This window comes from Ischnura elegans, chromosome 8 (genome assembly GCF_921293095.1).
Source record: "Ischnura elegans chromosome 8, ioIscEleg1.1, whole genome shotgun sequence".
NCBI lineage: Eukaryota > Metazoa > Arthropoda > Insecta > Odonata > Coenagrionidae > Ischnura > Ischnura elegans.
Window position 1 is genome coordinate 93,219,560 of NC_060253.1, and position 27,799 is coordinate 93,247,358.

General features: G+C 39.7%; 1 protein-coding gene across 1 annotated transcript in view; it reads right to left on the reverse strand.

Annotated features, from left to right (window-relative positions):
* The window catches only part of LOC124163856 (venom protease-like), a 78,714-nt gene that overhangs the window by 19,621 nt on the left and 31,294 nt on the right, over positions 1–27,799 (reverse strand). Inside the window, exon 2 of the mRNA XM_046540960.1 lies at positions 4,136–4,236. Coding sequence (XP_046396916.1) covers positions 4,136–4,236 — 101 coding nt within the window. The remainder of the gene's footprint in view (positions 1–4,135; positions 4,237–27,799) is intronic.

Sequence of the window (27,799 nt, forward strand, 5' to 3'; positions counted from 1 at the left end):
GCTGTGAAACTTTATTTGCCACGCTTCCAAATCCATTCTCCAGTCTTTACGTTTAATTTTTATCCTTTCAATTTACCAGATTGTTTTTATAACAGCACGTAATGTTTAAAGGCTAAAATTAAAATTATGTTTGGTTGATGTAATTTGGAACATCAGATCTGATTCCGCAATATTTGTGCCGTTGTTGTAGTTTGGTCCTGCAGTTATCATTCTTTATTCTTTTAAGTACATTAGGGCCCGTTTACACGATACATCACAACCTACGAGTAAATGTCTGATTCCATGAGCGATTTTGGTGGAACGGAACATGTGCGAATGCATGTATCAAATTAAAACAGGTTCTATTTTCTAATCATGCTTTTCCACAAGTTGGGTAGTTACTCGGTGCATTTTGGCGTTCATTCTCGTCTTCATGCATTTAGACATTAACTCGTGCGAGCTAATGTACCGAGTAAACAGGCATTCAAGGCCTGTTTACACGGCAAATTAACATGCACAAGTTAATGTCCAAATGCATGAGCGATTTTGGTGGACCGGAACGGAAATTGTACGAATGTATTAAACACATTAGAAAAGGCTCTATTTTCTGTACATGCATTCGCAAGAGTTAGGTGGTCACTCTGTGCATTACTGAGTTGATTCACGCGTTCGTGAATTTAGACATTAACTCGTACGGGTTGATGTTCCGTGCTACTGTGCCTTAATATTCAAGACCATTTCTTATTCGTCAAATATGAATATTGCCGCATTATCATGAAAATTATTGACAGAAAAAATGGACTTCGCGAAGCCGGGTGGGAAAAAATTGCAAAGGAGGCGTAGGGAGTAAGAAGGACGGATTAAAACACCAGTCACTGTATACGATTTATTTAAAGTATCGAGATTTATGTCATTTTGAAGAAAATTGCCCTTGAGTCCCGTATAGTGTCGACGTCCTCGTAACACATAATGCAGGTTTTTTCTTTCTCTTTCTATTCCAATTTAATTCGCTGGAAATATTTCAATCTTCTGGAAAAAGTGGAGATAGTGAACGTAACGAGATCAATAGTTGTAGATCAATTACGAATCATTTTCTGATTTTTCTCGTTGTGGTTACGGATTATACGTCTTAGTAATTTGACTGGGGACTCTGAAGAGAGAACTGATAGGAGTCCGATGTCTGTGGCTATGGATGCTTGTCGTGTCTTAGTTGGCGATGGCTCTGGTTTCCCTTCATTTGTTTATTGTGGAAAATTGAAGTAATATTCATCCCTGTTTGAATCTTACGATTGGTTTGGATAAGTGAGGGCAGAGCTCACCCCAAACTATGTTCACGCTCTGTGAGGATGTCGCACATTATAGGTAGGGGGTCCAAATTCTTTTCCTGGTTCTTACTGATAGGATTTTTTTAGGGCGTTCGCAGGTTTCATCCAAGATAAAATATAAACAACAAATGGTAATTTACACATCAAAATAAATAACTTCATTATCGATCATGGTTTCGACACACTGTAATTTTGAAGTTGATGAAACAGACACTCCCACAAATATTTACACCGAGCCAAGAGAGGAGGAGGGGGTTTATAGTGTGTCGAAACCATGGTCGGTTGTGGAGTTCTGCATTAAAGTATGGAAATTACCATTTGTTGTTCATGTTTTGCTATGGATGTATCGCATTTCACGAGAAGCCTGCAACGATTTCATACGTTTCACCCGGGATTTGAATCAAGAACCCTTCGGTCGGCAGCCAATGACTTAACCTTATCTGCTACAACGCTCCCCAATCGAGATTTTAAGGTTGGATTTATACTGAAATTGAAGGTTTAATTAAGGCTTTAGGCGGCATCTAAATATGAAACACGGTCAGAAGCCAAGCGCTCTACCCAGTAAGCCACCACGCTCCCCATGGACGTATTAAAGTCTGCAAAAAAAGAATTTCTGGAAAGGGGTAAAGAAATACTATCTCGGCCTCGGGTAGCTGTTTATAAATGGCGACCAGAAGACCTAGACCTAACATCTCATTCGACAGACAGAGTACTGCTTTTGCATTTGCCTTCGCGCAGTAATTCACTTCGAGATTGTTTTCATCTATCCTGAGCTCAAAATGTCTAAACAAGTCATGCGAATAGAAACAATAAAGCTCTTATGCTCCTAAGCAGCATCGTAAATGTTTTAATTAGTTGGGGTGGCGTAATACGTATAGACTTCAAGTCACTTCTAATGCCATTTCGTAAACATTCGTTTCTGGACGGAGAAACAGCGATTGCCGCTCGATACATGACGGATCTCCTGTCTACTACGTGCATCTCTTTAGCGATGATTTTTCTCAGGAGTTACATCATTTGTTTCCTTCCCATTCTTTCTCGTTTGGTATTTCACGCCGTTTGAACTTACGCTTTACACCCAAGACAAGGTCACTCAAGTCCTATTGCGAAGAATTCAATATTTTATTTTTTCTTTTTCTTTCTACTATGAGCTCTTGCGTAATCCGCCAGTGGGGCCCAAAAGTGAGGAATAACTCCTTTGTCCTTGGCCTTGACGAGCATTATTACTCGCGAAATCGTCGCTGGTTGTCGGCAGCTTTCTTTGCGTTTCGTGCGAATGCGTTGTTATAACGTTAATTCTCGCATTCAATTCAGCTTAAAGCATTGTTACTGTAACGCCCAGTTTTCAGAAGTCTTCCATTTCTAACAAAGTGCTCTCTTCTGCGGCAATTTAAACTAATTTCCCTGCGCCCGATGATAGAGTTATATATTTGAATTAATTTATCTATTCACCAATCGAAGTATTTTTTTATATCATAAGATGCTTTAATTTTACGGTACCAATAAGTTTATGGGCGATTGTTTTAACTATCTCAGTGGAACCAACCAGGGTCAACGATAATGTTGCTTTTCCAGATAGTTGGATTAGATCTTTAGATTTGAAGTGACCCAATAGCGGAAACTAACTTTAAAAGACGATGAATTTGCATAATTTATGTCCCAGTTAGAAATTACTTCGTTAAGGCAGTGAATATCACATGGCACCAGAGATCCCTGCTTGAGTACCTTGAGGAGGGCTCTTCAAGTTCAGCACTCCGTCTGACGGATGGGTCGTTGAGCCGTGGCCACCACGCGTGGTCCCCTTGGTGCCTTTCGTTTGGAGTTGGCTAATGTCGACGCTGGGTTTCTCTTTAGTCGAGTGAATAAGGGGGCTCGTACTGAAATTTATTCATTATGTAAAACTAAAGTTAGAGATGACAAATTCGAAAAATTAAAAATACATAAACTGTGAGCATTTCTGGGTAAACTCTTCTCGGGATTGCCTCCGGGTTAAATTATCCATATTAGCCTACGTTTCGAACTCTGACTCGGGGCTCATCCTCAGGGCTGCGGCCTATATGAATAATTTGGATAGTTTAACCCGGTGGGAATCCCGAGAAAAGTTTACCCACATTATTTGCCGGGAAAACATCAAATCATATTCTGAGTGATTCTGTTTTCACGCAAGCCATCTTCAAAACCGCACCATTCTTTTATGATAACCCTTTCTTTTGGGAGATTCACGTTCTTATTTTCAGCATACTCGATGTTGGCGCTGCGGCGAGGACTTAGCATCGGCGTCGACCCCCACCTCTGAGCCACATTATAGAAAAGAGTTTCCGGCGAAGCAATGTCCATGGGGAAGAGAGCTATGCTTTTTGCGCTTTACGTCCATTCAGAAATTATATACCTCGTTGGCATCCTGCACGCCTCTCTGGCGATGTCTCCTTGTTAGCATTCATGATAATTCCTCTCAGATTATTGTTCATGCGAGCGGAATACAAATCACCGCCACTCTTGTTACCTACACGCTCTTTGGGCATGATCTAGAAGGTAGTTACTCATGGATATTTTTAGTAGCAGCGTCCACTTCATTTGCCCAGTGTGAATTTTAACCACTTCCATTTCATTCCACTGTTGTGAATTGATTGTTTGAGGCGTAACTAGGTGAAAGAGATTCATTATTAAAATTAAAAAGAAGCACAAAGTTCTTCTTTTTAATTTTAACCCTTAAATGGAGCTAAAATTATAAAATCTGATTACGAGCTACACTCGTCATTGCGCGATTTGGCATCGGTAGTTCAAATTCGCTGAAATTACGAGATTAGCAAAGGGTTTATGACTATACTCACGTTGCCGGCTGTATCGGTATGGTCTCTGCGAATGTGATCCGTAAAATAGAACTGCCAGGATGATGATTTGCAGGAGTTTATTGGTAGGTTCCATGGTGAGCCTGGTGTGAGAAAAATAGTTTGGGAAAGTTAGTCGAGATATTCTTTAAAGCCCAGTAGTAATGGCAATTACTGGACGTTATTTCTTAAATAGCCTTTAAATCAAACTAACACCATAGTTTTAAGTAATTGGAAGCAATAAAATTTTATGGCCATATTGATACCAGCATAGACAGAACTGAAAAATTCAGTCATTGAACTAATTGTACGTTAAATAACATCGTAATTGAACCGAACTAAGTATTATGCTTTCATTTTCCACCATAAGTAGACAATACGATTGGGCGGTGAATGAAAATTTAAAATTCAATAGGGAATGAAATGATAAATAGAACCTTATTTCGTGCAAAGAAATTTTCATAAATAAAATTTACCAAAATCATGCTTCGGAGTTGAAAATCATGACTGATGAACAGGTATTATTAACTAGGCAAGAAAGATGCTCGGAATTGGGAAACGATTTTTAAGGAAGTGAGTGCACAGTGATAAAATCAACGGTTCTCAACTTCCGTAAATGGATGCAAGAAGGAGGCATAATTAAGGTTGCTAGAATTTTACTAAGAATTTGAATAAGTATTAAAATTTTCATCCTAGTTAAGTTGGGTTGAATACATTTGTGAGTTTGGTTAATTTTAAACGTATAGTTACGTCCAACTGGCACTAAGAAATGAGAATATCAAAGGATTAGGATTTGGCTTTTTGTAATTGTAGTTATTGCTTAAAGGCGAGCGAAATTTGTGATTGTTTTAATGCTCAACAAAATTGAATTCGTGCACTTCTGATCCGTTCGCACATTTTGGGAGCTTGCGTGGTAATGTAAAGACATGCATGGTTGTAATTACAATGAGACAACCCTGATCGCGCCCTCCCGGAATGCGGATTCCAATTTACGTGATAAGCAAATCGATACTTTGCCTACTTTGAACGCGGTATCATGCTTGACTCTTTACGTTCTTTCCGTGGGAAGACCAATACCAATATTGGTATTAGATCTGAAAAAATGCTTTGAGCTTCCTATACCGCAGATTCCATAAACTCATTAACATGATATAACTTGTTGGAAGGTTCTCGAGTGCAAAAGTGAAAGAGCGTCACTACTTCGCAGTCATAAGGCTACCCTTCAAATAAACGGAAAGCTTTTGGGATCCGTCGGAGAAATATTTAATCCTTGAAGTGCATATAATACACAGGAAAGCGGCGCGATTCGTCAAAAACTTCTTCGAAAGACAAAGAACCGAGAGCGTTATTAGGAGGTTTCACACGAATTAGGCTGGAAGTCACGGAAGACTTGGAGATCCGTGATAAACTTTGATAGCTTGAGCAATAGGGTGGTTTCCTTCATCGAAGAAAACGAAAGGCATTGATTGCGATTCGTTACCCACCATTAGTGTATTCATAATACACAAATTATTTGGTTTTTGAAATACCGGTTTAGACGAATGGCGAGGGCCAAATTTTATCCTCATTTGAAAAAGGCCAGATTGGCGCCCATGCGATGCCACTCCACGTGACGTCACAGGGACCTAGTTTCTACACGAGAGGATAGGAGTTATACATCGTCTGAGGTTACCAATGCATGCAAGTGGCACAGAGCTCAGGGGAACATTTCTTAATAATCACCCATTAAAACTGCCTATGGTCGGAAAGTTTTCTTCGTTTGATAAGGTATTAATAAACCTTTTTTAAGCCAAGCGCTACCAGATAGCATGGTACTCAGCTCGCCGCTAGCATCCTGCGTCGTATCAGCGCTCAGAGCCTCTCCAAGGTCACCTTACAAGGCGGGATGGGGAACCAGAAATGCGTCACACGGACTTTTTTCCCATCATTCCTACTTACGCGTCGCGTTTTCGCGCGCTTGAAAATTTTCACTTTTCATTTAATCGCGAAAAATAGATATCGTCATTTAAAAATCTAAAAGCGTTAAATACGTACTCCAGGAGTAATAATCTTTCGATTTAGGCAATAAAAAAATAATAGGAAACCACCCTATTAAGAACAGATATATTTCAAGGCCTGTTTACACGGTGCACTAACCCGTGCGAGTTTATGCCTAAATGTATGAACGAGTGAATGGACACGAAAATGCACCGTGTAACCACTCCACTTGTGCAAATGCATGAACAGAAATTAGAACCTGTTCTAATTTGGTTCATTCACACGGACCATTTAGTGCTTTACACCAGAGGCGTTGGAGGTGCGGCAACACCCATTTCCTCTGTGGATGAATGCTTCACGGCAGTGGCGAATCCAGGATAGGGGCAGGGGGGGAGGGTTAAGAATACGATTCTATCTATTGTATTTTGAATACCCAAGGGGGGGGGGGGCGTATAGCTCCTCCTAGCCATCCAACGATTTGATCGCTGGGTTTTTCTCTTTAATAGGAAAATCCTCCAAAATCGTTGGCACATTAATGGCTGATGTCGGGTTTCGCTAGTCAGTGGGCCCTTTCCGCTTCTATAGCGGTAAGGTGTTTTACCCCGTCCCATCCCTTCCAAACCTTTCCCTACCGCAGAGGCGTTGACGGGCTCCTATCGCGGCGCCTCTTTCCTTGTTCCTTCCCATCCAAACCCCTCCCCGGGTGATCGGGCGTATCAGTTGAATTTCTGCGTCCCGGCCCCTGTGTGTTATATCCTCGATGTGGGTCCCCTGAGCCCGCACATCTAGCTCCTTCTAGCCCCTCCCTGGATATACCTCTGGATTGTAATATACCAAAAGTATGTTAAATAGGCCCTAAGTTTAGGGCTAATTTGTATTTATATCCGTGAAGGAAGGTAAATATGTAGGAAAACATAACTAAACACTTTTGTGCAAAGTGGTAACCGCCAAATAGTTCGATTTTATCTAGTGTGTGTTTCGACCCAATGGGGGAGAGGGGCTATAGTCCCCCCCCCCACCGTAGATCCGCCACTGTCCATGCGTGTGTAGGACAAAACGTCGTGTGAACGCATACCCCAGCAAAAAGGTCCCCCCCAGCCCCTCTCTCGTTCTACCACTGGATCGTCACATACCAAAAGCGTCTAAAATAGACCCTAAATTTAGAGCTGATTTGTATTTCCATTCGTTAAAGTAGGTATATGTGTGTATATCGGAAAATATAACTAAATACTTTTCTTCAAAATGGCAACCTCCAAAACTTTCGATTTTATCTAGTGTTAGTTTCGACTCAATAGCCCCCTTAGCCACAGGAATTAGACATAGATCCGCCACTGCTTCACGGGATTCCCAAAAGGTGAGCTGCTCTATCAGAGCCGACGTGTCAGAGGTTAACTCTGCCATCATTCTCAGGGCGATGAGTGAGTTTCAGTCATTTCGATCAACGCCCTGAGGACGATGTCAGCAGTGGCGCAGCGAGGGGGGGGGGGGTTTGGGGGATAAAACCCCCCCCCAGAGCTCAGAAATTTTTTTAAGTTTAATCCATTTTACTTAATTGGATTAGTATTACTTATAGAATAGTGTTAGGATTAATCAAATATCCCTCAGAAAGCCGTAAAACTCACCATTTTGAACCATTAATCTTAAAAAAAAAAAAAAAACTCCCGCTTACCCTGGCGGGTATGCAATACCCCCACACCCCAAAGTATTATAGTTGCGCCTGAACCACCCCCAAATCTTAATTCTTAGCTGCGCCCCTGGATGGCTGAGTTAGCTGTTGAAACGTTGGCTCTGGTAGAAAATCTGACCCGGTGGGAAACCCGTGGAGCATTCGTCCACATCGTACGCCAGGAAAGCACCAAGCTTTACACTCATTTCCTCTGTCGGTACAATTCTGCGCGAGTTGATCTCCCTTGTGTTGTTTTGCATTCCCTGCACGCCTGCCGGGAAAACGAGGACCACGATTGCAGAAGGCGCGGAGGTGTTTCAATATCCCAGAAATCGATGTTTTCCATCTACATCGTCCGTTTCGAAAATCCCTTTTCATTTATGCCGTTCGCACTTCCTATTCGTATGCGATTTTAAATCCATCGCCGCCTTTCAAAGAAGAACGATCGCGGTGAGAATTTAACTCACGTTTCCATCAAAATTTCACGTGACCTCGTGAAATTCCCGAAAAGCACGGTTCAACGGCAGAATTCACCCGAAATCTGATCATTTTCTTGACATGGAGAGGTTTTTTTAAAGACTTGTTTCAAAGGAAAAAGTCCAGTCATCAATCCTTACGGAAGTCAGTCGGTAGATTAAGGATAAATATGTGCCATTAAAAAAGCCTTAGTGAGCGGAAGAGGATCATGGGGTTCAAATACCCCCTCCGAAGTGCTTGGAAGGTACGATTTTTGGAGTGCTCTGTTTAAGTGATCCCCGAGATATACCCCCTCTCCAAGGATGTCCCCACGGAATTTACTTCTGGGTACGGGCATGGCCCCTAAATATAAAATTTAATGAATTTCAATGGAATGACTTAAATTAGGCAGCTAGAAAAGGGATGGAACAATTTGTAAACATTTTCCGTTCACGAGTTTTTTCCAAATCAAATCCATGTATGATAAATTAAGGTGCACGTGATACCAAATCGTTTACCAAAGATTTTACAGAAATAAAGAAAGCTTTATTGGATAATTTCATTAAAGGTTATTTTAATGTGGTAAAAATGGGACGAATTTGTATTTAAAACTTTTTGCGACTGACGACAGACTGACGCGCTAAAAACTTAGTTTATAAAGATGACGCTTTGAATTAGGCCGTCTACACCATGATCTTATACGGAGAGATCACATCATCAACGTCACGAAAATCGTCGAACCTTCAAGGAAAATAACTGTTAAATGACGCTTTGAATTGGGCCACGAACACAATTTTTTTAAAATTTAAGTATACCGGGACTAGCCTCGGTGATAACTTTACAGAGTCACCCGCAATGCACAAATTGTGCGAAAATTCCACAGAGAAAAAAATCATTCGCCTTGACCGGGATTCGATTTCTCTCCAGCAGTGGCGAAGTGCGTACGACTTGGACTGCAAGTCGTGTTATGAACACTGGTTTACTTAGAGTCCCACTACCGGTAGAATTTATTTAAATACAGAATTTACCGTTAATTGAAGATCTATACGCAAAGCACAAGATTTATCAGATAATTGGTATTAAAAGTAGTAAAGCAGAAGATACTTGGGGAGAAATGGGTCGCTACTCTACCAACGTCACGCAGCACAGCCCTTGCCTGTAATTTTCCGAAAGTGATTATTTGAGCAACATAACCGTATTTATTTTAACATAGTCAATAACTAAATCCCTCTTTTCCAGGCAGAAATCAATGTCAAAATCGGTATTTTAAGCAGTCCACGCCATCTTGTACGCCATGGTTCACTGATTTCCATTGATTTAAAAAACGCCACCATAGCTGAACTGGCTGAAGCCCTACACCGAAAATCAGGAGATTCAGCTTCGAATCCCGGACATGGCGAATGATTTTTTTTCTCTGTAAAAAATTTCGCTCCAAAATCTTATAAATACATATGTGTACCTGGGTGTGGGAGTAATCCGATGATCGAGGAACGACTCACTCTGTCCCGCCCTCACTCCGTAAGAAAAGTGACTTGCTGCCCGGTGGCAGAGGTAGGTTAAGTATCGGCGAAAAAAATCCTCACCCCCTCCCCTCTAACATCTCACGTTCGGGTAGGCGTGAGTGGGGATTCGAGCGGTTTGTTGAGTTATTGTGATGTAGACGGTTCGAGTGGGGGGGTGTTACTGGATTTCCCGCGGCCGTGGAGGTCGCGACCGTGAATGATTCGCACATGGGCGGTAGGAGGCGGCGGTCGAGGGGGTCCTCCACCGCCCCGGGCAGGTCCACGGAACCACGCGTGCATTTTCGCGGAAGGCCGTCTCGTTCGCGTCACCGGAGTCTTCACTTCCCCTGCGGCGGCGGTCAGCGCCGGCCTGCCCGCCTCCGGCCAATTCGCCGTGTGGTTTAGAGGTGGATGTGGTCCTTCCCTCTCTCTTTTTTTCCCATGCGACCGCCGAAAATGAAAGTGGTAAAAGATGAGGCATTGCGGCCGCAGTGAATCATATCGCTCCAAGGATCTTACGCGAGCGAATGAAATATCTTCCTTTATGAGGCTGCCTGGTTTGTTTTTAGAATTTTTGGAATGGTGTGAGTGAGATGTGGTTTGGATCTTCCAGCGATCTTCAACTTTAATGGATCAACATAAGGGAGAGTTTTTAAAAAGTGAATTTTTGCTCATGTATTGTAAGCTTTGCGGAATGTGGTGCTCGGGAATTACTGTTTTTTTAGTAGTTTCTGATAGCTGGAGTATCCAAAGGGGTTGTAAAAAAATGTGCGATTCCGGCGATAGGTCTACTACCATCGCTTATTTTATCGTGCCTATCAGGATCTCTTGGTCCCACGTATATTTAAGCATCAATAGATATTTTTAGTGTGTGAGATGCAAAATATTTATTTATTGAATTACATGAGTGAGATGTGGGTGGGATCATTCAGTGATGCTCACCTTTAATGCGATAATAAAAGAAAAAGGCTTTGTGTAATGAATTGTTGCACTTGTATTGGCAGCTGTGCGTAAGTGCAGCACTCAAGCATTACTATTATTTTTAGTAGTTTCTGACTGCTGGAGTATCCAAAGGGGCTAAAAAATAGTGTGATACCAGCGATCCAGCGATAGGCTTATCGTCGCTTATCTTATAGTGTCTTTAAGGAGTATAGAATAGGCATTCAAAGCAAGAGAATGCCGCGATTCAGTTGAAGAAAGTCTATTTAATATGAATAATTAAACTTTTCTTTGTCTTTGAGCACTTTTTGAGTGAGAATGAATGGTTCTAAAGTACGGATATGGGATATCTTTGGTTATGAACCATTATATATATTTTTAATGGACTATCTCCTAAGAATAATTCCTAAATTCCGGAAAATTAAAAAATAAAATACACTACAATTAATGTGTAGTTCCCTAAAAATCAATCGATTCAGGTGTGATCGAAGGGAATTTCGACGCATTGAAATAAAAGGTTGATCCACTTTTCCACAATTATTTAATGCTTGTGACGCGTTTCGGCTCACAGAGCCATCATCAGGAGTAGTGTACCAGGTGATGGTGCTGTCAGCCGGAACGTGTCGTACGCATGAAAATAACTGTAGAAAAGAGAAACTACCTTTTATTTCAGGATGTATTACCCTTGGTTATGAGAGCAATAGCTCTAGTTAGAGATCAATGAGTGGAAGTATTGGTCAAAGTTTACTCGCGTTTTTCAGCGCGCAGTTTGGCACATGGAAGGGAAATATTTACGAGCGGTCGCGAATTTTATTTCCTGTTTCCGTGAAATTTTGGAAGGCAACGCGGAAAGCTAGACGACTCGGGGTCATAGATCTTTCATATAGGTAGATGGCGCATGACGTCACGTAAGCGTGGTCAACATAAGCTTGTCGTGTATCACGTGACTCGGGTCAGCATCGTGGTGAATACGCGTAGTGCCTTCGGTTGCGATGAGAGATTTCTGAAAGGAATTTGTGTTTCTTTTCACTGCTAAGTTTGTTCCTGTTAAAATTAATGCCGTATTAGCCATGGATATATTTATTACTGAGTTACGATACGTGTAACGCATTGCATGCGCTATTTAATTAGAAAATAAAAAGTATTCAGGGTAGCTCAAGAATCCGGCAAGTAACGGAACAAGGATATTTTCCGTGTTTTGACGATGGAAGTACTCACTAAGTATTCACAGCTATTACTTCCCTATTTCTACATTTAAGGGACCATATCCTGGAGCAAGATTTTGAAGAAAATCAGACAAATAACTTAGTTCGTGAAATAATATTCGAATACCTAATGATCAATCAAGAATAAGAACAAGTAAGATTTATTTTCTATCTATTTTCAACGCATTCGGCTACCTGTACAAAATGTATTTTACAGAATCTGTATGGCTTCCAATTCCAATGGCATGTAACTGTAAAGACTATTTTTAGGCTACATTATGCCTATTTGAGTGTGAGCTGAGGCTGAGCCCTTAATCAGTTCTTCAGGTTCCTCTTTTTTTCTATTGTCCTATGCTAACTGAATCTCGTTTAGACTGTATGGTTTCTGATTGCTATTCTGTTATTTCTAAACCTTTTTTTTCTTGTAGATTTTGTTTAATGGATGCTGTCTATCCTTATTTTGGAATTATATGAAATTGATATTTAGGGGAACACGGGGCGGAACGTGGTGGCGGGTCGGAACGGGGTAAGCGATTTTTTTAAACGCGAAAAAAGGTGCTGCGCAAGCGGCAATAACTATATCTAGCCCAGATTGGTGTTCCTTATATGTTTAACAACAACAGTTTGGACTAGTTATATTTACTCCTGCTTTATTTCGCTCTTAAAATCGCTTGCCCCGTTCCGCCCCGCCACCCCGTTCCGCACTAGGTTCCCCTATGTTTTACCAAATATGTGGACAGCACCTCCAGGGGACGTATATCGTTAAAGGTTTTTTAATAAACAAGAATTTCTTACTAGTATATGTTGAAGCATATTTAATCATTTTATGCGCACAGACTTACGTACGAGAGATGTTCGCGTATAAAATTTCATAAAATCAATGCTGGCACTGTGACTATTGCGGGTACTTTTGTTAATTAACATTCTTAGGATCTTAAGCTATATTTTCATCAATTTGCCCTGAGTAACGAGAGATAATTACCAGATATGAGGAATAATCAGCTGGTTACAGCTCCTAATGTTCTTCTCTGGCTTTGAAAGTCATGCAACATTGGAGATGCCTTTCCTTAGAATTGCCTTTTATCCATTCATGAAGCCCATGGTTAGTTAACAATGACATTCTATTAATAGCTTATTATTGAAAAAAGATAGTACCTATCATTTGTGTAGGATTACTTATTAATGTACTGGATTGGTGGTTGATAGTCATAGTCTATGATTGTGTATACATTCTTTTTCAAACCGAGTAATCTACCTCTGTGTTATTGCTAACTGCTGTCAAATTTATTTACGTATAAAAACGGAGCCTTTGGACGCAGGTGATGCTCTGTAAAGGACACAAACGAAAACAAGCATGTATTCCTACAGGCTGCTTCAGTTGCGCGTAATTGGGGAAACTAGTTCTTAAAACTGAATTGATGTGAACTCTATTTTGCAATCAGGTCCATATATAATACAACAAAACGTAAATAAAAATAAATAGCAAAATAGACACGTACTTCCCTAGCGCTGTAAGTAAAAGTAACATGTCTTTTACCGGAGCGGGAACGATATTCACAACAGAGAATTCAAACGCCGCCATTAATTTTGACCCGAACCACGTGACTCCGAGAGCGAAAGGGGGGTATGTTGGCTACGCGCTCCGGCCGTAAGGGGCGAGGGGAAAGCGCCATCTACTGTATAAAAGATCTATGCTCGGGGTACGTGGCTACTCTGCATTTCAACACTTTTTTTTTCGAAGCGTGGGCTTTCTCTTTTCTGGGATTTCCCGGGATCTGGCCTTCCGCCTACAAAGGCCGTCCTCCACCATACTAATTCATTCAATCCCTGGTTCCCTGTTGTGGAGGACACTTCCCGGTGTCCTATTACATCCGCAGTCTTCTAGAGCGACGCATCCCCTAAATATTGCTACGGAAAAGTTCTCCATTAACATTGGTCCAGGAATTAGAATAGCTCATATATGGACGATTCCTACGACACTTCCTCTTCTTTGTATTTGTAATGGAATCATTCGAGAAGGAGTAATCATGTTTTCCTCGTCGAGTCTAGGTTATAAAAGGCTGATCGATATAGTTTGAAGAAGTAATTGAAGCTTTCCTTTGTTGAAGGCCATGGCTTTTGAGAATACTTGCGAAACTGAAGGAGAAGGAAATACGGATTTTGGATTAAATGAAGCAAGACTGGAGGAATGTGGAGCCCAAGGATAAAACAACTGGGAATAATAGAGGCTCGCAGAGGAGTGCGCGACCTAAAAAACTTGAAATTAGTGGGATGGTAATGAAATTGCTGTAATAGTCTTTAAGTTCCATATGAGTGCTCAATTTCTTCGTCTCTGAGCAATGTTGCTGTTTGGCTTTTAATTCTTATTTTTTATGCTTTATGAAGGCTCTAGTGATTCTTTTACGACGGGGGAAACTTTTCAGCAATTGGTATCATAGTCTTTCCTTTATATCTCCATCACCAAGTGCTTCATCGCTTGGCGTCAATGGCAACTATGTAGTTAGTTAGTGGAAATCAATAAAGCGTTATCATGCGCATATCAATGAGTAAACACGCAATTGAGGTAGCTGCTTGAAACAGGTCCATCACAAATGCTTCCCGTGTTGGAAGATGTTGAACAAACATAGATATGAGTGAGCCATTTTTCAATACCAGCACCTGAGCCTGTTTGCTACTACTTTTCAGTTTTCTTGTGCCCTTCATTCGTCCTGATAGAATGTAAAGTGACATTACTCTCACGTTTCGCCTGAGGTAACCAGTGACTTGCTTCTAGTCTGATTCTAGCCATCGCCACCAAGGCCACGTGTGCTGTGATTGGTGCAATTATATTTTTTCCCGAGAGAATCTGATTGATTGCCTCTGTAGTTTGTGTCTGATGCTTGTCACAGCTTCCGTATTTATGGAGTGTTAAAATAAAACTCACGCGTTTCATTTTAATGACTCTCGATTTTTATGTTTGAGAAAAACAATTTGCCAAGTTTATATTCACAGAACTGCGGACATAAATTTGTTGTATTCTTGTTTCCAAATACAGATTCCAGCTCTAGAGGCCGCATGGTATTATGGAAAGTCGCTTGTTTTGGAAAAATCTCCAAGAACAGAACCCAAATGAAGAAATATCCTGAGTTTTGTTCGGTTGATTGGCATAGGAAGCACTTTAAACTAATTTTTACATACAGGTGAACCTGCAGGTTGTATTTTCCCAAAAGAAAGATCTATATATGCAATCCTTTTACTTGCTAGTCGCCTATTTTGTGGATTTGCCCGTAGCATTTGATCTTATCTTCAAAATAGGCATCTCTAGTCTACAATCGTTCTTTTTGAGCATTTATATAGTGGTTTTATAGCATATATATAAGGTAAAGGCCATTTTACCCGGGGCTCGTCATTACGCAGGTTAGCACTGAAAACATTTGAAATTGCGAGAATGCAAGCATGGAATTAGAGCGGAGCAATTTGCCGTCTCGCATCCACCCATTCTCGCATATGTGCTAGCAATTCACCGCTTTGCTCGACGCAATTTTATTGCGCCTTCGCACGTACGTCCGATTGCGCTATTACGTGCCCCATGTAAAACGGCCGTAAGAAACACGTTCTACGAATTTTTCTATGAAAATATTCTTACTTTTTCGCTCTTAGAACTATCATTAGTTTCTTAATCGAGTAAATAATGAAACAATACTGCGAACTAATTCTCTATTTTTATCCTGTTTTACATAACCGTGTCTATTAATTCATACTTCGGAACCGAACAATTGTTATACAGCTTTTGCTCTTGAATAAAAAGTACAAAGTCGTCGTAGAGATAACTTGACACAGGTAATGTACGGGGCTATGTAAATGCCCCTTTTAGTGTAGTAGTATCCAAAACAAGATAACTTATGTCGTCGTGTATATTGGATAAAACTCATTCCCACCAAACAGGGTGGATGGCTAGAATATCAGTTGGATGGCTAGATGGCTTTGTAGGTAGGGATTCGGTCTCTGAATTTTTAACCGAAAGGTTAAAATTACTTTCCTTCATGAAATTTTTCGAGAATCCTTTTCTAAGAAAAAGATCGTTGGTACCTAAAAGTTTGGATCTTAGTGCGTGAAGACTGGCTGCCCTACTCTCAGTGTATGCCGATAATCACTTGTGCATCAGGGATTAATGAATTGCATTTTGCATGTAATGCACAATTCTGCCTCTTCTTCGTGAGTAATTGCAACTAGTTGACCCTGTTCCGTTTCAGGTCAAGAACAGCTTGCAATCTCCTGTGGAATTATCGATCATCAATCAAGCTGAAGGTATGCGTTGCACTGAACGAGATGTACGTACCGGAGCGTTTAGATGCTCTTCGTCATAAGTAGGTGAAACTGCTTAGCCTTTTCTTTCTCATTGCGTCAATCTTCTGTAAATGTTATAATCATTCGTTACACGCTTGTATTATGCTGAATTCTCAAGCCTTCTGGCGTATTAAATGACAGCAAAACTTTTTCTTGCCAGTAAACTGTAGCTCTTGTCTTATTAATTTCGAAGTTTGGTCGCTCTGTGTTAATGCATAATTATTGAAATGAATTATGATGCATCGTGCCAATCGTATTACGTTTTTGTTGTGTGGACATCGGCAATCTTCTTCGCACCAAGGAGCAGTGTCGTCATTGCTATGACATTGGCCTCGTTTAAGCCATTTGAGTATTGGAATTATATAAATTATTTTATCACAGCAGGAAGTAAAAGTTTTAAATACTGCATGCATTCTTGAAAAGCTCAAGATTGTTCCGGATATTTTTAATGATTGAATCGCCACATTTAAATGGATTGTTTTACAGACTATCATTATTCATTATTTTTTAATTAATTTTTGATTACTTGATTCTTATGTCATTAAGAATTCGTGATTACTTTAGGTAACCCCTTTGTCCATTATTCAAGGTTTACTCTATAGGCTCAAAAACCACTTCTCCAGTGCAAAGTACTTGCGAAGCAAGGAAATTCAGTAGAATCTGACCCCAACTTGTTCGCCAAGTAACGATAGCGCGATGGGTTGAATACCGAGAAAATGTAGAAGCTCCCACTTTCCTGCATTGATTTTGCGTGTCTGTAGTCACGAATTCAGCATTAAAAAATGCCATATTATTCTTCAGACTAAATTATTTTTTCGCTCAAAATGGTGAAGCATAATAGGCCCTAGGTGACCTAGAAAATGTCTCATTAATTGTAAGTGCGAAGTACGATAAGAATGTACGAATTGGGGTATGATAAAATAATTAATGGGATTAGGTAATCAAAACTCAATTTTCGCCTCTCTGACTATCGCGAATGTAGGTTATATTACAAAATTATACATTTAAATATATTTACATTAAAAGCACCAATGACGCTATTTATGATTTCTTTCTATCTTTTCGTAGGCTCAGATGAAAAACCAAATGGTCGATGATGGATTTAGTCATTTTCCATTTCGAGGAAGCCGTGTTTCCTCTCTCATCTATTTTCACATGGCTGAGGCGTCATATGGGTTCATTCGGGCTTTTCCATGTCACGGGAAATAGCATATTGGACGGGTTACCCGAAAACAACGTACGAGAAGTGCGTATTACACCAAGAAGGCGTGCTCTTCCGGAAAGCTAATCTCAAAATAGCATACCGGAATCGTGGCTCTTCAAAACAAGTGCTATGTGAGACGAATACCGCACTTCCGTATTCTCGTGTGATTAAGAAAAAGCTAGTACGGAACTCATACTGAATAAAAGCAACAGCGACTTTCGGCACCTGCATGTGGAAACTAGATGAATCATGAACATGAAAGAACAACTGATGAATCTTTTGTCTAACATAATGGATATTATTTCTTGTCATGATGTTCATTTCGATTATAAAGTCTATATTCATAAAATTTAACGCTCACGAGGAAGGGGAATCGCAAGAATTTCATTAAAATATTATTGTAAGTTGCTCATTTTATAACTTTCTATTTCTATACCACCGAAATCAGCTCTATACGGCCTTCTACATCGGATTTATTAAAATGTTAACAGTTTTAACGTACACAAATAGCCATGCCCTCGTTAGGGGTAATATGTTCAATCGGGACTCGAACCCGCCTGTTTGGCAGGCGAGGACTTCACCCCGGCGCCACCGAGGCCTGCATATCCTTTTTCTCATAATCATCGTGATCTTGAGGTTTCATTGTTGAACTCGTATTTAATCCTTAGCAGCCACTGTAAGAGTTCTAGTACATAATCACGCCGATATTGGAAAAGATATCAATTTTAAACGATAATACGGTGGCTGGAGCTAATGATTCGCTCGAAGTCCTCGTAAATATCGCGTCTCTTTTTATCTCCATGGCACAGTTGGAAACTTTTTGAGGGAGAGCTCATGCTCTGAGGTTTTGCGGTCAGGTGATTGACATCATGTGGTTAATGCGTAGGTTGCATTAGAATGGGATCACCGCCGAGGTTTGTCACTGGATTATCCAAGTGATTCTGGCGACACTAATTATAAATCATTTACTCAAACAACGCACTTGCGTAAAAATAATGATTTTGCGTTTGCTGATTTAAGAGACATGAAAATTGTTGGTGGTGGTTCTCGGGTATTGCTGTGTAGGTAGCGTTTTCACTCAACGTTTCACTCCTCTTACTGGGAGCCTTATCAAGAGAATGGGAGGAAACCGTTCTCGTCCCGAGCTTATAAACATTGATAAAAGAAGCTGTGAAAATCTTCATACGAAGACATGAAAATTATCTGAGTAGATATACTACTCATGGTTCTTTAAATATTGTAATTTTTGCGATGTATTTCAAAGATTTTGGTTTGTACGGTCTCGCTCCGTATTTTCATGGAAGCTGATAAAAGTGCTGTATTTTTGTAAGTTTGTCTTTCTTTTAATCGCTTATTGTTGTATTTGCAATGTAAAATGCATTCATTCGCTGACAGTGCCTTATGCTGAGTATAGCCTTAAAACTTCTCTACCATTGTGGCGCCAGACTTCCTTTCTTTTCCATAATTCAACAATGAACCCCCTTCTTCATCGAAAACCCCTTCATAACTAAAAACTTTACCATGCCAAAAGTAATTTGAAAATTTCAAAATACAGAAAATTCTTACGAAATCACGACACAGTAACGTAAAAAACAATCAGACTTTATAGCACTGTGTTAAATCATGATGTATGTACCCTTATCTCAAGAAATATTTGTCGTATACGCATGATAAAATAGTAGTCAGAACATAACGTCCATAGCGTAATTATGCTTGAATCCGCGACTCCTACTTGCTCTATGAAAGTTTCGCAACTTCCTCCTAAGACTGAGCTATAATACATTCTGGGATCCGGTTTACTATCTAGAATTAGAATACTATGCTTGACGACATTGCGCGTCCAAGGACATTCGCTCGGAGTGGGTCAGTGTGAGACTTAGCTATTATTTTGCCTTTCTTTATTGATTTGTCTATCTTTATATTGTTTCCAAAATAATTTGTTTTGTTTGTAGCATTAAAAAAACACTTCCACTATGAGTTGTAATTTAAAGTTAAGTTGCTATGCCAAAAAAGGTTAGAATGAAACTATTAATTTTACTAAAATCATTGCACGACACAAAGTATATCAGAGTATGAGATGTCTGCAATAATTCGAGAAATCATTTGTAGGGTTAATTACGATGTTTATCCCAATTTATGTCTTATATTTCCGATGCGTGAATGAATGAATCCTTATTACGATATGGGGCGATGAAAAGTTGTCGTTGGCATTACTTACGAGTAATATGATATTTATCCGTATTTGACCTTTTAGGAATGACCTCGCAATTCTGGAATAAGATTTTTGAAATGGGCTTTGTTTGTTAGGAGTTTATTTTATTAAGTTGAATTACTTTATTTTTTGGAGAGGAGGAGATGGAAACTTTTTTTCAATTCATTGATTACTTCTATTATCTGCAACACATTGCGCTCTGGAGAGCTGTCATTGGGTACCGTTTTTGTCTTACGGTGACGAAATATCGATTGATTTGTCTCACGCTCTACTCTTAGATCATCTATATTATTGTAGGCAATTTTTATAAGTGTTTGCCTGTATCGGTTTGCCTACTATCGCCGCAAAAAAAGATAGAACGCTGACCTTTAAGCATTTGTGTAAAATCCTGCCGAAGCTCCATAGAGTCATGCCATATATCATTTTAGTCATTGTTTATTCGACTACAGCAGACTCAATTAATATTGTTTGAACGTAATCGTTCAGCTTCTACGGTTGAAAAAGTGAAGAAGAACATGCGAAAAACTATGAGAACGGCGAAACGGTCTTCTTTTTCTCGTCATGGGCAATATATTTATTTGGTGCATTTCATTATATTTTTTGTAGATAGAACCATCTTCGCATAACAAAATAGGTTTTTAAAATTAAATTTTACCCATTCTTTGATTTTTCAAATTTGGTGCATTTCGTTGAATTTTTTATAGATTTTATATAGATCTTCGCATAACAAAGTAGGTTTTTAAAATTAAATTTTACCCATTCCTTGATTTTTCAAATGCCCGAAAGGTAGATTTCAATATTCGAGTTATAGAGAAGAAAATGAATATCGCAATTACGTATGCTACACGTAAAAAAATTCTAAAATTTTCATGTTAGGAAATGTTTATATCGTTTCTATTATACATAAAATAAGCCACAAAAACGAAAATTGCCCGGCGGCAATGCACTCTACCAAAACCACGATTCGGGATCCCCCAAAGGAGTTCGACAATATGGCGCCATTTTCAATGGCACAATTCGCAAGGGTTGGATAAGTATAATGGAGAATTAAGAATTTTATTTACATGTGATCCCTCTTACCACATCATTATGGCTTCGAATTGTGTCATAAATAAATTCCTTCGTTCGTTAGTTCTGCCTAAAACGAGTGGAAACGTAATTTTTGGGAGAGATTTGTAAGGAGGAAATGTTTTATGACAATAATACGCTTGGAATGTTTTGTGTGGCAATTACTCATTACATTTTGCTGCTATTGTTAACTGATGGCGCTAAAAATTCCAATGATCCTTTAATTTGTTCGCTGTAACTTTTCAAATTAAAAAAAATACTTTTGTCAGTTTTTTGGTCAAGAATTCCTTTGGCATAGAATATATTTCTTTGCGGCTTAGTATCTTCCCGGGGGGGGGGGGAGGGTGGGCGGGGTCATGAAGTTGGTCTGCTATTGAAAGATCTCGAAATTAATCCTCGCGACCTTTATTAATACCGCGCTGAGTTTTATTCTGAGCTATGAGGCCCTAATGTCTCGGAGAATTTATTTGACACTTAATACTTCTTGCTGTCATTTGCCCCTCCGCGACGGGTCCCAGTTATTCACAGAGTCTTCTGGAATTTACCGGCGACCACCATGAAACTTCAGGAATGTTGTGCAGTTTACTTGTCGTGAAAATCATGATTCAATTACTTCCTTCAATTCCTGTATCGTATCCTATACAGCTATTGACCGCAGGTTCTTTATTCATCATTTTACCTCGATCAAGCGAGCGATGGTCTCTTGCGGGGTCATATTTTTATCAAATTTGTTCGCATAGCACTTATTGTTAGATTGTTTAGAGGTCTGCGCAATGGCCCGGAAAGCCTAAGGTTCGTGATTCAAATTTCATTCTTGGGGAGTTTTTTCTCGTGCTAATTCATATAAATTTCACTGCTGTACACACGGTAGGATTGAAATAATAAACATCTACACAATGATGCTTACTCAAATCTTAAAATGGCTATTTTATTTGAATTTTCAAATAAGTCTTAAGATGCTAGAAAGTATTATATTACTAGACTTTTAGAATTTTATTAGTCAATTTTGTGGTATTTCAATAAAATGTATGAATAGCGTGATCACTCCTGAGATAATCCTGCTATGATACTCTTATTTAACTAAAACAATTATTTTTTAGTTTTATTTCAAGAAAGCCATGTTATTTGCTGTTTTAAATAGCAATATTGTCATCCAATTAAGTTTTTTATGGAACTTCTTGTATTTTTCATAGGAATTGTTTAAAATTCCAAAATATTCCTTCGCGAGATTTTTTTGTTCTTCCATTTGTTAGATTTAATATTTTAGCCACTTTATATATTTTCCTTGCAGAAATCCCAACCGGCTTAGCGGGCAAAGAATATCAGTCAGCTGTAGTTTTGTAGCTGTTTTGGTATTTATTAACGGGCGTTTACCTGTTTCTCGCGTAAATGACCGGGTATTCATGATATTATTAGCGTCAGCCCTTGCAGGATTTTTATAGAGTTTATGTGGTACTAAGATCAAGAATGACTACATATAGACTATAAATTTTCGTTCGTAGGACTTTCTTTCCCACTTTTTTGATCGAAAAAATGTCATCCGTGAATTATACTAGTCCCTCGGGAAGTATCTACCTTTAAAACGCGCTTGGCTCTTCATCTCGCCGCAATATTTGTGGAGCTTTTCCATCAAGAGTTATGATCATCGGGTATGTCATAAGCACACCCGACGATATTTACGGATTTTGGGTATTAACCTGGGAGAATTCCCAGGTCCATGTAATAGTATTATGAATTTATTCCACATTAAATTATCTGTTATTCCAGAACTCGACATGCATTTGAAAAAATCTCTCTGCTGGAATATAGATGCCTCTTTGAGAAGGACAACCGTTAAGAGAACGCCCGGCGCGCCGGCATAAATATTATGGGAGGTATACAATATACATTCATATTTTCGGGTACCGAGAATCGGTTTTAAATGCCTTTCGCCCGAGAGAACGATAGAGGGAAAAAATTTCTTGCCGGCCTCGGTGGCGGCGGGGTAACGCCCTCGCCTGCCAAACAAGAGGTCGCGGGTTCGAGTCCCGCCTGGGTTGGTTTCCCCTGTCCAGGGCATGGTTGTTCGTGTACGTTTAAATGTTAAATTTGTTGAATACCCGGATATAAAATGGCCAATATGAGCGGTATTCGGTGGTTTGAGATTAAAGTAAAATATAAGGAGGTAATGGTTGTGTTGCAGCAAAAATATAAGGTTATGTCACCACTTAAGCTAGAAAAGTATAATATCTATTGGTATGGCATTTCGAGGAGGCGACCGACATTTGCGCCATGTGGGAAGATATGTGAGAATGGATGGAGAGAAACCCAGCGTCGCCTTTAGCCTGAGCTTAACGAAGGGCGCAAAGGGGATCACGGCTTAACGTCCCATCTGACGGACGGAGTGTTATGATTGAAATGTCTTGCTTCCAACACTCAAGCAGGCATCGTGCAGTCTATTAAAATTCTCTACCACCGGCGGGATTTGAACTCGAGCTCACGGGATGAGAAGTCAACACTCTAGCCACCACACCAACCCGATCCTTCAATGATATTATTTAGTTGTGAATTTATTATGATACATATTAACAAAATTAATAATGCATTTGTTGACAATGATGCGTGTGGTATGAAGCAATTAGAAAGTAATAGCAAAATGACCATTCCTCATCTTGAAATACATTTTATTCACTTTTGGGGATATTTATTCCCGGATATTTCATATTCATTCACGAGATTAGAAAAAAGAACGCACGGTAGAGGAGCCGGTCATCAACTGTTACGCTGCCAAGCGTGGCGAGAGAAGGCATTCTCGGATTTTTCCCTTTCGTGGCAAGGTAAACAACGTTGGCATGTGGTTTTTCGCTCCAGCTCTTCCTTGGCGGGCTCTCAATTCGCACGGGACAAATAAGGTGCCAAGGTGTTGGTGACTCGCCCGTCTCTCTCCACTTTCGCGTCACTTGCCACCTGAAGTTGGAGCTATTTGTAGTCTGTCTGACCTCAAAATGGCGCGCTCTCCGGTGTAAGGAATATCCCTCTCTTGTACGCGAGATGAGGGAAGGTGATTTATGATTTGGCGGAATTCTCAAAGGTTCGGTATGTTTTGGCTGGAGGTGGGCTAGAGTTGAGATAGCGTGTTTGTGTGCGGTTTGATAGCGAGATCGCAGGGTCGTGCCAAGCGGGAGGTGTACTCGCAATTCCACAGGCGTCTCCATTCGCGAAGGTCATACTTCGTCTACGGCAATAACCTCCCCAATATTTCCGCGAGTGGCGGAATCGATATGTAATATAAGACTTTAATCAATGTATGGAATCTCTTAAGGATATAGAGTGTATTTTCAGACTCAATCTGGTGAAACTCGAAAATAGTTACACAATAAAGTGGCAGTTTGCAGCGAAGTAAATTATGATTTTTTTTATAATAAAATTTCCAGTTTCCTATTAAAGTAAAGGGGGGAATGTGGGTACCCATTTTGAGATTTACGATATAAGTTACAATAACTCTTCAACTAATCTGAAAATTGAAAGAAAGCATGCTGTGATATTTGGTAAATATATTATGTTGTTATTTATATTATTGGCCTACTATTTGATGAGCTAAAAAATTGTTTGCAATAAATAATCTTCGAGAAAATTTCCAATTGTGCTGGTAATATGGGCACCATACCAAAATATGTCGAATTTTATGATACTATATACGGTATGGTACGAGCTTAGTAAGATCTAAAGATTTGAAAGTTAAAGAGAATGCATATTAATGAATGAATACATTTTTATTCAATATTTTTCCAGATTTTGGAGCCAAATATGAAGCCATGGTCATTTTATTAACGATTTGTTTTTCTTTGGGTACAGTATTATCCATATAAAAACTCATACAAGGGGGAGCGCTGTCATTATATTTTTCTAAAACCCTTACATAATGCCTTGCTTTGTTTCAGTTATTTAATGAATCGATGTTCGGACCACCTGTAGTGATAGTGATCTTTAGATGCAGGAGATGGATAGAAAGTGGGAAATACTGATCTTTTTTCTTCTCAAAGTCATATGAGCAACGGTAATAACAGAACTTTTGGTAAGCGGGTGATTTTCGCCGGTGCACTTCTGTCCTCCTCCCACGCAATCAAGAAAGGTTTTCCATATATGGCTATGAAATCAGTTTCTCTCCGCAACCCTTTTGGTGCGAGAAAAAAGCGAAGGTAGTGAAACTGAAATTGCGACGGCTGCAGCTGTATAAGTGCGTAAGTCTCGTATGTTAATGATGCTAGCTATAGTTTTTGAGCTAAATGAGATCGCAGATGTCTTCTACTTGTGCAAAAAAAAAATATTGGAAACAAACTGAAATTGGATGAGATAGGTTTTGTCAGGTTTCTTTTCGCTTTTATCTTTTACTACGGACAATACTTCGCCAGCGCGCTACAGCGTTCCGGCTAGCTTCTACATCTCCACTCTAGGAACACCTTAGCAGACCTGAAGAAGTTAGCAGGAACTCTGGTGAAATACTATCCGAAGTAATGGACACAAGCGGAAGAAAATCCGAAAAACCTATCTCATCCACTGAGAGTCTTCATAGAAGCCCTTGTCATTAATTTTGAAATGCTTAAAATGTCATTGCTTGACATCACATCTGCCAGTCCAAAGTATCAATTTTTAAACGCATTAAAAGTATTAAGACAGAGATTTTGTTGAATGCATTTCCTTTGCGTTGACTTAAATTGCATGACATGTTAGCGTACACTATTCAAACTTAAGCTCTTCGGAACCTGTGTTTAGCGGCTATCTTGGCCGCTCAGGAAAACGGCTGTACACGCCCACCTCTCAAATCACGCCAATAATCACGGTTTTTTTTCAAGTGTTGGTGAGCCATAAGCTACGTGGGCTACCAAAGGTTTCGTGACCTGCCGAAATTCGCAGGCGATGTTATGACGTGGTACTAGCCTTGACACACTTTGAGGATGGAGTTCGGCGAGGGAGGGGTAGAGGGTCGTTGGTGAGGGGGTAGAGGGGAAAGTTTTTAGGTATGATGGCCCGGGAGGATGTGATATAATCTCTCCTCTCTTCGCATGTCCCCGGGCTAGACGGGTTGGAAGAATCGCATGTCCTGGAGACTGAATTGCACATTCATCTTTCATAAACAAGTCCTTTCTAGTGATGGAAAACTCGATTCCTCTTAAAATCGAATTTTATTCCCTGCCACGGACTTTTAGACGAATTCGCCCTTTGCGCCGATGTGTTATTCTATTTTCTTTTGTTTTAATACTTGGATCCTTTCCGTTTGAGTTTTTGTGTGCATTCGTCTACGCACGCCGCGTGGGTCACACCATATACGCGTCGCCGAGGTAGCTGTGACCGACGGCGTGCTATGAGCGGTCAAAAGAAAAGCTCGTGAAATCGCTCCTAATTCTTCGGTCATATGACCGAAACGGCGTGGAGATGAAGTGCATATTTCGGTCATCATGACCGACGCGGTGCTCAACGTGGTAAATGCCAAAGATCAAGGAACTCGACGTCAAGCCTTGATCTTCGAGTTTCGATCAAAACTCGACATTTCTTTTGATCTCAGCAGCGTCACAATGGGCCTATGATAGCGCCATCCGTCCCGCGTGAAAGACTTTTATCAAAGGTCGGTAAAATCGGAAAGAAGGTTCTCGATCATCAAGAAAGCATGGCAATCAGTTGATCTCTCTATAATAGTTAGTGAAGCGAGATGCTTCCAAGCAGCGATCCCAAAACTTTAATGTGCGTGAATTTGTAAATTTATACTACTAATAATTCACGCAGGTATTATTAGTAAATTTTTTGGGATTTTTTTCACTAAGTATATCTAAATGTGTATTTTGAGTGTTTTTGGAATGCTTCATATCCATGTTTTTTGTACAAACTGTATTTAAAAAACAAGTATAGATTTTTTCGATAAATCCATCTTTCGGTTCAAATTTCGATTTTTGTTGAGAAGTCGAGCTTATGATTTATATAATAGATCGATTGCTCGAAAAATCGATTTTGTTCGATATTTTTCCATCACTAGTCGTATCATGTGACAATTTTAGTCAACTAGATGGCTATCTTTAATAAGAGCGTCAAAATTTATTGTAATTCTCCTCCTCCTCTTCTGAATGTGTACTTAATTATTGAGCGTTTTCAATATCATCAGTATCAGTGGCGGATTTAAGGGGATGATCATAGGGATCGTGGACCCAAAACATTTTTTTCAAAAATGTTTAATTTTTATTAGTTTAATAGTTTTTGTATCGTGTGTATGTAAATGCATGGATAAAAGTCCCAAGAGTGAGAGAAGCTTTATTTGTATTTATCTTAGTGAACACCCCTCTCTCCCGGGGGGTTTCCAGGACGCAGGTCATAACTCCCCCCTTTGATGCTGAATCCGCTCGAACCAATCGATTTTACCAACTTCAAATTCAATCCATGTGCTAATAGGCTTATATTCCTCAGTATAGAGCTAAAATAAGTGCTTATTATTGGTGAGTGTGGTAGCCTTTTGCCGTAGAGGGTTGAGCTGTTGACAGGAGGTGGCTCAGAGACAGGAACTGGACCCCCTACCCTGAGTGTGTTAATTTTATACGCCAGTAGCTTGGTCTGGAGTGATATCTACACTCGCCGACTCAAAACAACCTTCGGGTTTAATTATTAAGTGAGTTGTCTGCTTTATTGCGTGAGTCAATATTCTCAAAGTAATGAGCTTTTCCATTTAAAAATTATGGAGTTGTGAACAATGACTCTAGCAATGAAATTTTTCAAGACCCTTGAAGAATGATCCCGTAAATACGAAGTAATTTTTTTTCGGGAAGTGTGATTGGAGCTCATTAGGTCGGAATTGGGTGACGGCATAAAACTTATAAAATTAAAATATCTCTTGAGAAAATAGAGCTGGAGAAAATATGAATTTTAAACTTTAATAATTGCCTAGATAACTGTTTTGAAAAATAATGTGCCGAGTATTCTCGACCGATTGCAAGGGTAACGTGTTTTTTCAACTAGATGACTGAATGATTATTTTCCTTCTGCCCTCGTTTTGCGTATCTTAAGCTGCCGGAGGTGAATCTCTTATTTCTCTAAAAAATAAGCATCAAGGAATTGTTTTTAAAATAGGTCACCCGAGTCACGAAAGGCCC